The sequence below is a fragment of the Manis pentadactyla genome, chromosome 14 (assembly GCF_030020395.1).
Source record: "Manis pentadactyla isolate mManPen7 chromosome 14, mManPen7.hap1, whole genome shotgun sequence".
Classification (NCBI taxonomy): Eukaryota; Metazoa; Chordata; class Mammalia; order Pholidota; family Manidae; genus Manis; species Manis pentadactyla.
Genome location: NC_080032.1, coordinates 21,955,745 through 21,971,349, shown reverse-complemented (window position 1 = coordinate 21,971,349; position 15,605 = coordinate 21,955,745). Strand labels below are relative to the sequence as shown.

General features: G+C 47.2%; 1 protein-coding gene across 9 annotated transcripts in view; it reads left to right on the top strand.

Annotated features, from left to right (window-relative positions):
* CUX2 (cut like homeobox 2) overlaps positions 1-15,605 on the top strand; it is a 246,301-nt gene that overhangs the window by 165,866 nt on the left and 64,830 nt on the right. For 2 of the 9 annotated variants that reach the window (XM_036929334.2, XM_036929340.2), the window contains exon 4: positions 14,533-14,592. The exons of the other annotated variants lie outside the window; for them this stretch is intronic. In XM_036929334.2, the coding sequence (XP_036785229.2) occupies positions 14,533-14,592 (60 nt within the window). The remainder of the gene's footprint in view (positions 1-14,532; positions 14,593-15,605) is intronic. 9 annotated transcript variants of the gene reach the window in all.

Sequence of the window (15,605 nt, the reverse complement as noted above, 5' to 3'; positions counted from 1 at the left end):
GGCCTGGCGCCATCAGCAGAAGAGGCGGAGGCAGAGCTGGTTTCAAGGAGGCAAGCCCAGGTGGTTTGGACAGCTAGCCTCTAGGAGCCAGAGAGGCGCGGACTGAGCCCAGCTCTGCCTCTCACCAGTCTCACCAGCTGTGTGACCTTGGGCAGCTCACCTGCCGTCCCTGAAGAAAATAGAGATAATATTTGTCCCTTCCTAATAGGGTTGCTATTGGAGGACTCCAGGAGATTATGCCTGGCACAGAGTAGGTGCTCAAGAAGTGGTCCCTGTGATCACCATCATTTTTCCTATTGAATCAGACCAAAAACTGGGTTAAGAAAGGGCTGTGCTAAACCAGCAAATTCCTCAGACACTGGAAATATTCGTAGTAATAACAACACAGTGGCAGGCAAACCCTCCTGTGTGCTCAGTATGTGCCAGGCATGCACCTAAGCCCTCGACACATACTTTTTAAATTATTGCTGCAACCCTCTAGAATAGGGGTTATTAATTATGCCTTGTGCAGAGGCCCAAGGGTCGTACAGTTAGGAAGTGGGGTGAACAGCCCAGGAGCTTCAGTTTACACAGATCAGACCTCCTGGGAAGGTATGTAAGTCTTCTTTGGGCCCCATAAGGTGCCAGGTCTAAGCTCTTAATCGCATGCTGTGGGGTGAGACAGGGAGAGAGGGGGGCTCGGTGAAGCAAGGACGAGAGGCTATGGCCTGATTGGCATTAGTTCAAGAGAAATAACCCTGAAGATTTTATTTATGTTTCTATGTAATTTTGTGAAATCTGGGTTTGAATTCTGAATCTGCCACTCGACTAGCAGCATCAAGTTATAAAATGATATTTTTAATTTCTCTTGTTTAGTTTTCTTTTTTATAATAATTGCAGATATAATTGACAAATAATTGTCCCCCAAAAACGCCTCCTAAAAGCAGGACGTTTTCTAGCATCCAAGGTGAAGAAAGGTCATCATGTCTATCCCCATCTCCTGACAGCTCAGCCCCAGGTTATGCTGGACACACAGCTGTCACACTGGGCTTCTGAGCCTTTGCATGTTCTGTCCCCTTCTGCCAGAATGCTTTTCCTCCACAAGCCACCTCTCAATTCTTGCTTATCCTTCAAGGGTCCACCCAAATGTGCCCTTGGCAGTTAGACTCCACCATTCTCCAGATCCTGACCCTCACCCATGCCTCCTGGATTACGGGCCTCGCCACGGTGCCCTCCAAACCCTCCTTCCTCAGTGGGTGGGGATAGGCTATTGACATCTCCGCCTCTCCTGAAAATGACTCAAGCATCACAGAATCTGGCCCCCTTGTTTTCAAGGTGAATTTACCCAGTAATCTCTGCCAGCTGCCCAGATGGGCCTTCAGAAGGCAGACAATATACAGCATGCCTCCCTGCTTACAGCCCTCCAGTAATTTCCACTGGTACCTCAAATGGAGTCTACACTTCTGGCCACACTTACAAGGCCCTCTGCCATCCAGCCCCTGCCTTATCTCAGATTCTGCTCCCCTTCTCTCTTTGTGTCCTTTATGCACTTCCTTGGAAGTATGCTCTCCCCACCTCAGGACGTTTGCACCTGCTCTTCCCACAGCATGGTGCTCTCTCCCCACCTACTTTGGCTGCTTCATGCAGGGGTTCTCAAACTCATCCCATTTGGCATTTTGGACCAGATACTTCTTTGCTGTGGGGGCTTGTTCCATGCAAGGTAGGATGTTCAGTGGCATCCCTTCCGTTCACCCACTAGATATGAGTAGCACCTATCTCCTCAGTTGGACAGCCAATGATGTCTCCAGATGGTGTCCCCTGAGGGGCACAATCACTGAGAACCACAAACCTAATGCCTACACATCTTTCAGATTACTGTTCAAACGTCACTTCCTCAGAAGAGTTTGTGACCTCCCAAATTTATTTAAGCTTCCCTGTTACATACACTCATAGGAGCCTTCACAATACTTAGCATGGTTTGTAATTATATATCTGTTTGCCTAATTACTCAAATAATGCTTCTCTCTCCCACTTAACCAAAGGAAGGAGGGAACACTTTATAGACTGTTATGTCCCAAGTCCCACTCGGTGCCTGACACACAGTAGGTGCTACATAAATATTTATTAAATGAATGTTGACACTTAGCAATATTGGCAAACAGTGCTATGACTGTTTCTATCTTCCAGACAGCATTCTAAACACTTTACAGATACCGATTCATTATTCCCATGACCACCCTATAAGGTGGATGTTATCAATGTTTTACAAATGAGAATTAATGAAGCACAGAGAGTTTAGGTAGCATGTCCATGGTCACACAGCTCGTAAGGGGCAGAGACAAGATTTGAATCTAGACCGCCTTAACCATTATTCAGTAAGTGTCTACTGTGTGCCAGTCCCTGGGGTTACAGCAGGGAACAAGAGCTACACAGCCCTACATTGTATTTATACGTATGTACAGGAATCACTCAGTTCCAGAAAGCTGTCTCTGTTTACAGTTGCAGACACTCAGGGGCAGAGAGGCTCAGATGCTGAGCAAGGTCACAAAGCCAGTTGGCAGCAGAAAGCTTGTCTTTATTCTAGGCTTTATGTGCTTCCTACTATACCCCACATCCATAGAGTAGGGACACTTTGACAATTTAACCAGTCAATTATAATAATATTTTTCTCTTGGAATGTTTAAAAGGAAAAAAAGTTGGCTTGTGAAGGTATAATCATGGCTCAGAGGCCAACCTGACGTTAGTTATTAATTAGGCCATTATGCATTCCACAGTGATAATTGCTTTGCTGCAGAGTCACCAAGCATGAAACGGACCCAGCACAGACACGCAATCCATCAGTCTGAGAAGTCGCAGCCCAGTTGCATTCTCTCACCTGGAGTCGGGTGTACGCCGTAGCTGGAAACAAAAAAAAATTAACGATACATTCATAGGCAGTAGTGAGCCAGACCCTTCATGGTCCAGCCCCGGGACGATCGCATGCCCGGGCTCAGGGATGGTGTTTAAGAGAAGTTTATCAGCAAAATGACCGTTTCTCTCTGATCTCCTGGATAGTAGAAATCTGTTCGTCTCCTTTCCTTTTTTTTTCCACCTTGTTATTTAGGAGGAGAGGAAAAAAGCCATCTCTCTGCCATCTGTTTGCCTTGCCTGTTGCTTTTTGCAAGGAGTTGGGTGGGGGCTGCCCGGCTGTCAGGAACAGTGCGGCACTTCTGTCTGTGTTCTGTCTCGGTCCAGGTTCCGTCCCTGGCCTTAGTGGGGGAGGGAAGAGACCCCCAGCCCCATCCAAGCCTCCAAGTGGGAGTCGTCAGTGTTGAGGAAAGCTAGAGGTCCACTTTAAGAGAAAACCTCGGAATGCACGTAACAGAAACCCTCGCAAGCTAGCCTACATGGAGAGAACATATTATAGTCTCTGTGATGATATTTTTGAGGCATCTGTTATATATCAGACACACAGTTGTGTCATTTAATCCTCATAGCAGCCCTGAAAGGGAAGTATTCTCTGCATTTTATAGATGAAGAAACTGAGGCTCATTAGGGTGAGGTGGCTGCCCAAGGTCCCACAGCTATGGTGAAGCTGGGATTTGAACCCAGGCTCATGAACACAGCATGGTTCTGAGATAACATGATTGGCCCGGGAAAGCACCACTGGGCTTCCCAGAGGGTGGACAAGAAACCGTAACAGCCCAGAAGCAAGGAGGGCGCTTCCACTGAAAGGGCAGAGTCCTTTGTCCTACCCTCTCTCTAGCCAGCTTTCTCACACATGGTAGTTGGAAGGTGGCCCCCATAATGGCCGTCTCAGCCCCCGGGTTCACCCCACAGTCACTGAAACTAATAACCCAGACAAGTCAGAATCAACCAGCCTCAAATTCAAACTCCTGGGATAATGAAGATCATTATCCTAGCTCAAGACCAGTGTCAGCCCCTGGTGCAATCAGCCATGGACAGGAAGATGCCTCAGCACAGTCATCAGCCACTGCCAGGCCAGTGTCAGGTGAAGAAGGGAGATCACAGACTAGCAACCTGGACATCGGTCTCTTCCACCCTCTTCTCAGTTTTGTCCATTCATTCTCCCCACAGTCCCACCTCCCCCTCTCATCTTACCCCTTCCATGGGCCACTTCATGTACTGAAACTATTGCTAGGTTCTAGCAGGCATTTGGGGTTTTGCTCCTGGAGGAGTGGTAGAGTGATTCTCAGCAGAGGGGATAGACAGGCATCTACCTCAGCATCTAGAAAGTTCTGAAAGCATACAGATCTCAGTCATCCCAATTGTCTGTATGTTGCCCAGAAGTAGAGGTAAAGAAATTCATACTGCTGAAAATAGGTTGCTTCCAGTTCTTGCCCATTGGAGCCAGGCACTGATACCATCTTACTTCATTCTTCTGTGTGATTTGCCTACACCAAGACCTTAAACACACACACCCGCCAGGTTCTCCATGGAAGGAGAGTCAAAAGCAGTGAGCCTTGCTCCAGTGGGTCAGAGTTTATTTCCAATCCTAACCAGATGGTGACCAAGACAGGAAGAAGACTTTGCATACTGGCCCAGCTCCTCCATGGCATCGCCATCCCTCATTCCAGGCTCTGGCCATGCCATTGAAGGGCAGGTAGAGCAGTCTGCTGCTTCTGTGACATCGCTCACCAGAGCTTGGGATGGCCAGCTTCCCCTGACCACCCCTTAAAGTTAAGCTGTAACCCTGAAATGTTTCTGACACTTCAGCACAACCTCCTGGGAAGTTCTTCTTAGAAGCTGACTTCTTACATTGTGAAATGGGACTTAGATGTCTGTGTTCTAAGGTGTTCCTCTTTCAAGGTACAAGGTGGAGCCCTCGGTATTTTGCAAAGTAGTCACAAGACCGTGTTTTCCTGTCCTTACTTTCTTCACAGATGGGGGCAGACATACTCATTCATCAGGGCATCAGGTATTTGTGGGGCTTCAACTACGTGCCAGGTGCCATGCTGCACAGTGAACAAAACATTCTAGTTGGGTATGACAAATGCATAACAGTCTGCTGTTTGCTTAGGACCTGCTCACTCTGACATGGACCCAGTTGCTTTCATTCATTATCTCACTTAATCCTCTGGATGTAGTTACTATTATTATCCCCATTTTACAGAGAAAGAAACTATTGACTTGAAAAGATTAGGTGACTTTGCTAAAGTTACAACAGCAAGTAAGTGCTGGGGCTGAATTCAGCTGAGATCCTTCTAGACCAGGGATTGATGAATTACAGCTCAGGAGCCAGCCCCAGTTTTTGTAAAGGAAGTTTTGTTGGTGCACAGCTACACCCATTTATTTGCGTATTGGTCTGGTGGCTTTCATACTACCATGGCGGAGCTGAGTAGTCACACCAGACACCATGTGTCCCACAAAGCTGAAATTATTACTTTTTGGCCCCGCACAGAAAAAAGTTTGCTGACCTGTGTTCCAGATTAGACTTATAAATTTCAAGCAATCCAATTTGATCAGAGAATGTCTGTCTTCCTCCAATCATTTTCTGTCTTCCTTCTCTCCTTTTCTCCCTCCCTGCTTTCCTTCTTTCCTTCCTTCCTTTTAACTTTATTATGGAAAAATTAAAACCTACAAAAGTAAAGAGAATAAAATAATGAACCACATGGACCCAGTTTAAAACACTGTTCACTTATAGCCACTACCTTTTGTGCCCCTGGCTTATTTTGAAGCAAATCCAAGTCATTGTATCATTTCACCTGTGAACATTTTAGTGCATATCTCTAAAAAGTGAAAAACCTTTTTAAACATGCTCATAATACTATCATCTTACCTGAAATTTTTAAGTTTCTTTTTTTTAATTCAGATATAATTGACATAAAACATTATATTAGTTTCAGGTGTACAACATAATAGTTTGACATTTGTATATTATTGTACATTGTATATTATTTGTATATAAACATTTGTATATATACTGTATATTATTAAATGCTCACCACATAATAATGTTAGTGAACATCCATACAACACATAGTCACAATTTTTTTTTCTTAATATCATTCAAATGTCCAGGCAATGCTTCAGTGTCTCCGATTGGCTCCTCAGTTTTTTCTAGTTGTTTTTGTTCCCTATCAGAACTTACATAAGGTCCACACATTGGGATTGGTTGATGTCCCTTTTAAGTATCGCAACCGTCCTGCTTTGGCCCTGGACTGAGGGGTGCCTGGGATGCAGAACTTGCAGCTTTAAAGCTGGGAAGGTCTTGAGGTGCAAAACTTCCCAGGCTAAAACTGGGAAAGACCCAAGCAAACTGGGAGAGGTTGCCATGCTACCTCTATTACATCATCTAATCTGTAAACTCGCTCTCCTTCCTCTTCTTTCTTTCTTTTTTTTTTTGCAATGTATATGTGGAATTAACTGGGAAGTAATTTTTCCTGAAGACTCTCCCCTGATCCCAGCTGATTGTACCAGGGGCCAACACAGGTCTCGAACTAGGCCAACGACATTCATAATCTTAGGAATTTGAATTTGGGACTGACTGAAGAGGCTCAGAAAGCTAGCCTAGGCAGAGGGTGGGACAAAGGACCTCACCTCTTGCAATGGAAGCATTCTCCTTGCTTCTGGGCGGTTCTGGTTTCTTGTCCACCCTCTGGGAAGCCCAGTGGCACTTTCTCCAGCCTCTCATGCAGTCTTAGGAGAGGACTTTGCTCATAAGCTTGCGTTCAAATCCCAGCTTCATCATGAGCTGCGGGACCTGAGACAAGTCACCTTACCTCTAGCTGAGATTTTACTGATTGTGTCCCAGTGGTGTGATTTAACTGGGTGCTCTGTCCCCTGAATCTGCTGTGCATGGGCAGTTGTATCTAGAGGCTTAATTACATTCAGGTTCAATGTTTTTAGCAAGTCTACTCATAGGTGATGCTGGGTGCTTCCATCATAAGGTATATAATATACCTTCCAGTCAATTCCAAGGTGGGGTGGGGGGTCCCCCACGGGAAGGGACCAGCCTGATCAGTGACAAGCTAGGTATGGCCTCCTGGGGATACCTGAACCCCCCCCTCCCTCACTATGTCAGGAAGTCTCAGCTGATGCCCTCTGATAGTTAACATTCATCATTAATAATGGAAGCGGAAAACAGGAGATTTCATAGCTGGGCGAGATAATTAAATTACTTACATGAATCTACTCACACTTGATTATTTCCACATTTCCCAGCAAACATATGCCTCTTTCACGTTCACTGCCATCCTGGGCTCTCAGCTGGGAGGACGAGGGTTGTGGGGCTTCACAAAGGCTATCTGTCTTTGAGAAACAGCAAAAAAAAAAAAATGGGGTTCCCCATCTGAGCCCATCTCCCCTGGTAAATGAAAGCACCTTCTCCCAACAGAGCATAGGGGATGCAGCAACATTTGCATTTTCAACCTAAGGTAAACGGTTTTTGATATTTTTTCTCCTATAAATCATGTTTCCAAGTGTTGTCGTATGGGATGGTGGGAGGTGAGGAGGGGAACAGAAAAATTGCTTCCATTAAATTGATGCTGTTAGTGCTCCTGGCAAAGAGGGGATGAAAAAAAAAGTGGAGAGCATTTGAACTAAAACATTCGCTCTAACATTTTGTGTCAGGTGCTAGGAAATGAGGTTGGCATAGAGGAGAAAGCTGGTTGCCACCACCACCCGCACCCCAGGTGCCTCTGTGCATGTCCAGCAGCTGGTGGGATTCCCAGAGGGGTAGGGGGAAGAGTTGGGGGCAGAGTGACACTTCATACCCCAAACAGGGATGCAAGCCCAGTTGCCCACAGGGACCCTCCTGGTAAGCTGAATGAGGAACATGGGCACAGGCGAGACGACAGAGGAGAGCGGGGACTGAGCAGGCTGGGGCTCCGTGTGCCTCCTGAGGAGCCGCCCCCACCCAGCTCAGGCAGGCTGCAGCAGCCTGGGTCCGGCAGCGCCTCGTAAGGCTGACAGCACCAACACAAAGCCCCGCTACCCATCTCCATAGCCCTTCTCTGCCCATTTTCCCAGCTGTGGGACCTCAGGCATGTCTCCCTGTGCCTCCCTGTCCTCATCTGGGATGTAGAAATGAAACCGCGCCTACCATTGATGTGCCCGAGAGACAGGCTCCTACGGCAAGCTCCCTTGTCAGAGACCTTGGCAGCCTGCAGCCCACGGAGGTGGGGATTTCACACCGTGGAAATGAACAAACACTACAAATCGGAGCCCTTTGTTTCCACCTGCCAACCAATTGTTAAACCTTTACTGGCACATCACTGTACCCACCTTTTAGGGCTCTGATGAGGATTTTTGGACTTAGTGTGTACTTAGAACACCACCAGACATCCTGTAAGGATTCAGTATTATTTTTTTCGATTTTGATGCTGTAGTTATGCAGGAATGTGAGCACACTGTGGCCACATTTTCTAATTTCTCCAGACAAGCTGGAAATCTCAATTTTTATGTAAAATCTCCTGATTCTTAAATGTTGGCTAAAAACACACATTTTTTAAACCTGAACAAAACCAAGTACATTAGGTGATTTGAACCATAAACCCCATGTTTGCAACCCTGGGCTTAGAAGGAGGGGCAATGAGTGTTTCTCAACTCCCTGACCTTGGCACTCACCACCCCCTTTCCCTGCACTGCAGATCAACACCCTGCTATGCCTTCCGAGCCAGTGCTGCCTCCTCCTTGAAGTCCTCTTCCAGCCAGTGCCCCTGCAACATAAACTGCCCCCTCCTGACACTCCCTTCTTAAAGCTGCTTGCCTTCTGCCCTTTGCTATGCTCCATCTATCGCTTCCTTACTCCAGGACTTGTGGGCTGGGGCCATGGTTTATTCATCTCAGCATAGTGCTTAACCCATTGAAAATCATAATAGTTGATAACAGTAAAATCAACATCAATTAAACTTTGTTTGCCAGGTTGAGTGCTAAGCAATTTTTACATGTATCACCTCTAATCCTTACCATAATCCTTGGATGTGGAAACAAAGGCTCAGAGAAGGCCGGTGGCTGCCCAAGGCCATAGAGAAGTCGGGGAGAACTGGGAACTGATCTCACCTGGGAATCAAATCAGCCCACTTCAGGAAGCTGAGCCCACAGCCAAGAACTACCGCTGGGAAGTTAGAGGCAGCACAGCGCCTGGCCACACAAATTAGGCAGCAGACAGATTGGCACCCTGAGCGTCCAGCCGAGGCTTTCATGGGGCTGTCTTGAGCCACACTCCGCAGAGACATTCTGAAAAGACATTTTTATATTTAAAAGCCTGGGCAGGGTGGTGCTTCCATGGCATTTGGGTGGCTGCCTCTCCATAAAGGGCATAAATGTTTTTGTTTTTTTCTTTTCCTTAAATCTTTTTTTTTTTTTTTGAGAGGGCATCTCTCATATTTATTGATCATATGGTTGTTAACAACAATAAAATTCTGTATAGGGGACTCAATGCACAATTATTAATCAACCCCAAGCCTAATTCTCAACAGTCTCCAATGCATAAATGTTTTTTTAACTCTGCTCTTCTGGGCTGGCATTTTGGAGAACTCCACGGTCTCCCCTCGAGGCTATGTGGGGTCCCTGCAGCCCTCCATCCAGGGACAAGGATGCAGAGGTACATGGTTGATTGAGTGTGGTGCAGCTGGAGCTCAGGGACCAGGTAAGGGTCACCAAGCCAGCAGGGGGAGTGAGGGGCAGCAAGTGTCCTTTGGGCCTTTACCTCATTGTACCCATTTTATAGTTGAGAAAGGTGAGGCTCTCAAGTCTCAGCAACTTGCCCAAAGTCACACAGCCAGGGATGCAAGTTTCAGACATTGGTCACTCTGCCCTGACTCAAAACCCTTTCTACCCCTTCCTTGAATCGGCAGGCCTTTATTAAGCTCTAGCTGCATGCTCTCCTCTTGTCCTCTCTCCCTCACCCCTTTCCTCCGGGCCCCTTTCTCTCGAGGGCCTACCTTGTTCCATCACTCGCATCAGAATACACGTAATGCCAAGCCCTGCTGTGTCCTTCTCAACTTTGCTTATGAGTTTCTTGCCCACAAGGAAGGTACAGAATCATCCAGATGCTCTAAATGGCCCCTTCTCTCCTAGCCCAGGTGGACCTGAGTGGGGAGGGTCTGCCTGGCCCATATTCAGGGGGAAGGATTCACATGGAGATCTTACTGAAGTTTGGAAAGGCAGTTTGCCAGCCATAGTGGGGCTGCCTGGAAGCGAGCGGTAGGACCAGTACCAGACGCCCTGCCCATCACTCCTGCGTTTCATCCCACCTGCGAAATCACTGTTTGAAGGGGGTATGTGGGGAGCTGGTAGAACTCAACAAGAGGGTGGGAAAAACAGAGCAAGGGAAAAGGGGGTGTCTGTCTAGGCCAGAGAGAAAATGCTGATGCTTATGGGGTCCAGACCTGCCCACAGCTGTGCTGCAGCACCCAGGAGGCTGGAGTGAACTGCCGACCCATGGCCTGTCTCAACAGGAGGCTTCTCCTGGCTCCAGGCGCCAGTTGTTGGTGGAAATGTGGGCCCCTGGTGGCCAGATCCTCTGATTTTCCAAGAGAACCAGTAATTTGGCTCTCTTCGGGTTTTTAAATGCTGGCTCTATATATATGCACATATTTTCATGTTCACAGTACTTTATGGAGGTATAATTTACATATGGTAAAATGCGCAAATCTCAAGTGTGTAACTTGATGAATTTTGATGGCTCAAATATTTTAAAACAGCAGAGGATCCATGAAAATATGTCCACGGGGGTATGTCTGGCCCTGGCCCCATGGTTTATGAACCCTATTCCCCTGCACCACATGACACATGAACAAGGGAAGACACCGGCATGCGACAGGACCCCACGAGGAAAGGGTGGGCTTTTGCCAGGACTCGGTGATAGACCCATCGCTGTTAAAGGTACATGCCCTGGAGCCCAGGCTGTGACTCCCAGCTCTGCCACTTGCTCTGTGACTTTGGGCAAATTCACCTCTCTGATGTCTTATTTTCCCCACCGGTAAAATTGGGAAAGGAGAGATACTGACCTCTTAGGGCTGTTGTCTGGATTAATTGAGTTAATGTGATAAATGCTCAGAGCAGTGCCTGGTACAAAATAACTGCTTTATATGTGTTCACTAGTGCCTTTTTAAAAAAGTTATTCTTAATAGAGTATATTTTAGATCAGTTTTAGATATAGAGAGAATTTGAGCAGAAAGGATAGAGTCCCCATATACTTCCTCTTTCCCCCCGCACCCCACCAGTTTCCCCTTTTATTAGTGTCTTGCATTTGTGTGACACATTTGTTTACAATTGCTGAACAATATTGATAGGTTATTATTAACTGAAGTCCATCACTGACATTAAGGGTCATTCTTTGTGTTGTATATTCTGTGGGTTTGACAAATGCATAATATGTATCCACCATTACAGTATCACACAGAATAGTTTCACTGTTGTTTTAAATCAGGAATCTTTGTTAGTCCTCACAGCTCCTGCAGAGAAAAGACCGGCTGTGGCTTATGAATAACTTCTGTTGTGCTGGCGGGAGCCCCATTCCTACTCTCCCACTTAGGAAAGCACAGCATATTCAGGCTCAAGAAGGGGACATTTTAGGGGTAAATCTGAGTCTGTTCTAATTTACCCAAAATGGAAGCTACTCTCCCACTCAAAGTGAAAAGTTACACAAATTCCAGCCCCAAATTCCCTGCCGCACAGCCGTCTCTGAGTCCAAGACCCTCTCACACCCCAGGCGCCCCCTGGGTCACTTGGAGTCACGGTATCATCCTCCCTGAAACTCTCAAACAACCATCCTCCCTGCCCAGGGCCACCCCGGGAGTGTTCGGAGGTTCCGATGCACTAATTCCTGTGAAAGGTCTTTGTAAATTATGAAAAAGCTCTAGATTAAAATTGGAAGGTATTATGATTACAGTAAGTCATGCAGAAAAAAACTGAGCTGCTAGCAAAACAGGCCTAACCTTCAGAAGCTGAGCGACAGGAAGTCAGCTGCATGCAGGGGCTCCATGTCAATCGTCTGGGGTGAGGAAGCCAGAAAGTCAGACACACAGCTGGGATACCCACTCCTGGTTGTTCTGCTCTCATAGCCTGCCAGCCAAATGCCAGGCAGCATGGAGCCACATTTATGGTATCAGCAGCTCCCCAAAGATGAGCTTGGACATGGATGCTTCCAGTGCCCATGAGAATAGATCTCAGTTGTCCAGCTTCGTACACTGGCCACACCCCAGGCAGGACAGGGAACATTACTTCAGTCCTGCTGCCGTATATTTATATGACATCCATAGCTTTTCAGCTCATTATGTGAGCATATAGTTGATTTTTTTTAATACCCCAAAGCAAAATTTATTTGTAAGGCACTAAAGAAAGCCTCCTGTCCCTTTTATGCTGGGAGCCCTCAGAAAAGAAGTGAAATTGTGTATTCGCCGCTAAAAAAAGCCCTGGCTTATACAGTTTTAACAATAGAAAAATGATCTTTGTGCTTCAGTGCATGGATGCTTAAAGGAAAACAGGCAGTCTGTTCAGGTGGCTGGTGAATTACAAATGAGTGGTTTGCCTTTGTTTTGAGTGACAAGCAATTTAAATGCAGTCTTACATGGAGGCCTGGAAATTCTTTTCCCCAGAAGAGCGAGAAGGAGCCAGAGGAAAAGCAAAAAAGCAAATGAAAAAGCTTCCTTTTTGAACTGAGAGATTATATTAGTTGCCACTGAGCAGAGGTGAGAAGTTAGAACTTCATTGGATAATTATAAAATCAGTAGTTTGTGATTGGACATAATTGATGATTATACTGCTGCTAATAGCAGGCCTGCCAGCTTGCACTTGTGGGACATTTCGTTTTTTGCGCTGCTTCCAAGCCGTGAAAGCCAGCCCAGTGTGCGGCACCACTCATGAGATCACAGGGAGCCTGACAGAAGCGCATTTGGGGGCCTATATTATGTCGGATAAAAAGTGTTCACTAATACTGACATTTGAAAACACTTTGCTCTGTGCCTTATTTTTAGCCTGGGAATAATTACAAATATTAGAATAAAATTGCACAGTGTTTTTCTCCCCTGCCTCAGGTTCTTGCAGCAGACCCAACCTTCAGTCAGAGCCTGGGTGGGTTTCCTAGACCTTGAAGTGCCCTTGATTAAATCCCAGTGGGGTGAGAATTGATGTGTGGGGAGGAGAGTGTCCTTCTGTCTGTCTGTCTGCTTGGGTGAGTTAGGATCATTGCACAACTGAGTTGGAAGGGAACTTAAACCTAGCACCTTCACTTTACAGATGGTGAAACTGAGGCTTAAAAGGAGGAGTGACTTGCCCAAAGGTGAACAGAGGTGCAAAGCCCCAGCTGAAACCAGAACCCAGGTCTGTTCCCAGGCCCAGCTTTTCTGCGTCCTACCCTGCTATTGGCTACTGTGAGATGAGTGCCAGGGACCTCTGCCTCCCAGCATGGGTCACTCGGTTACTCCACCAGAGCCCGCAGGAAACCTCCATGGAGCCCCCAAGATCACAGCTTAGCTTGGGCTCTTTGGAGGGTGTGTTTCTCCATCATCCTTCTTGACGTAAGGTTTTATTTAAGTTTGTATTTCAGAAGGATTAGCTTAGAAAGCCTCTTAAATTCTTTTCTTATCTCTTTCATTCATTTGTTCATGCAATCATTGTTAATTTAGTGCCCACTCCTGACCTGTCCTGGGCTCTGAAAGAGGGAAAAATCATGGTAGCAGCAAGTCAAGATCATCCAGTTGTTCATGCCCCAAACCGTGGAGTCTCCTTGACTCCCCTCTTCTGCTCGTCCTGCCCACATCCACTCTGTGTTCCCAAGGAGCAAATCCCATGGCTCAAATTCGGAATCAATCCAAAACCAAAACACATCTCCCCACCCCACTGCCACCACCCTGCTCGGAGCCATCATCCTTGCTCGCCTGGACTAGTGCAGTAGTCATCTGCCTGGTCCCCTTGCTTCCACCCCAACCCCACTCAGTCCCTTCTCCACACAACAACCAAAGGGATCCTATTAAAACATATGTCAGATCATGCCCCTCCTCTGCTCAAAACCCTCACATGGCTTCTCATCCCACTTGGAGAAAAAGTCCAGGCCTTCACAGGGGTCTGCAAGGTTCCATCCCTGCCCTTCACCTCCCTGGCCCCTTCTCCTCCTCTTTCCCTTCACTTGCCTTCTCCCACTACACTGGCCTCTTTGCTGTTACTCAAATAAGCCACAGTTCTACCCCAGGACCTTTGCACCTGCTATCTCCTCTGCCTGGAATATTCTTCCCCCAGGTCCCCACATGACTCACTCGCCTTCTGCAAGTCAGCTCGAGTGTCCTGTTCTCTGGAGGCCTTCCTGGCAGCACTTTTATCCCCCTCCTGGCTTTAATTTCTTCCCCTGCACTTGGCCACTTTCTCAGATTTTATAGCATGATTTCTTTAATTGCCCACCTCTGCCTTTAGAGTGTCAGCTCCACAAGGGTGCAGATTTAGGCCAGTCTTGCTTGGTGCTGAATGCCCAGTGCCCAAACCCACCCCTGTTTTTAGGAGATGCTCCATAAATCTCTGCTGAGAAAGTGAATTTATTGAACATCTGTGATGTGTCAGGCAATATGTTAACACTTTACATGCATTATCTTATTTCATTTTTTAAAATGCCAGTCCCTGCCCTCTGGATGCTCACGGTCTGGTTGGGGAAATGGAACAACATCCAGACAAAAGGTCTGCACAATTCTATTGTCATCAGATGCTGACAGATGGGTGAGTGACTAGTATTCGGAGGAGGTCAGGACTGAGCTTAATCTCGCCCTTAAGCAGAACCAAGCTCTGGTCAAGGTGCCTGGTGCTTTTCTGGACATTCCACCACTTCCACCAGTTCTTCTCCAAACTTAGAATCACCCCCAAGGATAACGTATAGACAGTGATACTCATTTTTCAGCAGACATTTATTGATCACCCACTGCATGCAAGGCTGCGTGAAGGGGACACAGCAGTGAACAGACCCCGTCTTCTGTGGTGGGGCTCAGACTGGAGCTGATTCCAGGATGAGAGGTGGCTTTAGAGCTGGACAGGCCTGGGATTGACTCCCCAGGGGAGGACTGCTGGCGGGACTTGCCCATCCCGCAGTGCATTCGGTGGAAACTGGCTGGAGGTGAAAGTGTAGCATGCTACAAGGAGGCTGGTTGCCAAAATCTCGAGCCTCTGTCTGCTGTCAAATAGCTGCTTTCCCCCTGTGGCATCTGTCAAACACAACCATTTGTCCGTCCTCTTGGTATAAGGGTCCCCAGCCTGTTGGCTTCTTCCCTGCCTCCTGTCAAAGCAGTAGTCCCCAGAAGGCAAACTGCCCAAACCCTGTGTCTCCACTGGATAGCTGCTGTATCCTTGGTTGCTTTTTAATCTCTTTGTGCCTCAAGTTTCCTCATCTACAAACTAGGAATAACCATAGAGCCCACCTGTCTTAATCAGCTCAGGCCACCAGAACAGCATACCACCAACCAGGAAGCTTAAACAACAGAACCGTGCTTTTCTCACAGTTCTGTAGGCGGAAGCCTGAGCTCATGGTGCCGGCAGGGCTGGTTTCAGGTGAGAGCCTCCCCTTGGCTCGCGGATGGCCACCTGCTGTGCTCTGGCATCCCTTCTTCCTCTTACAACAACACCAGTTCCATAGAGTAGGGCCCCAGCCTTATGTCCTCGTTTGACCTGAATTACCTCTTTGAAGCCCCCATCTCCTTACA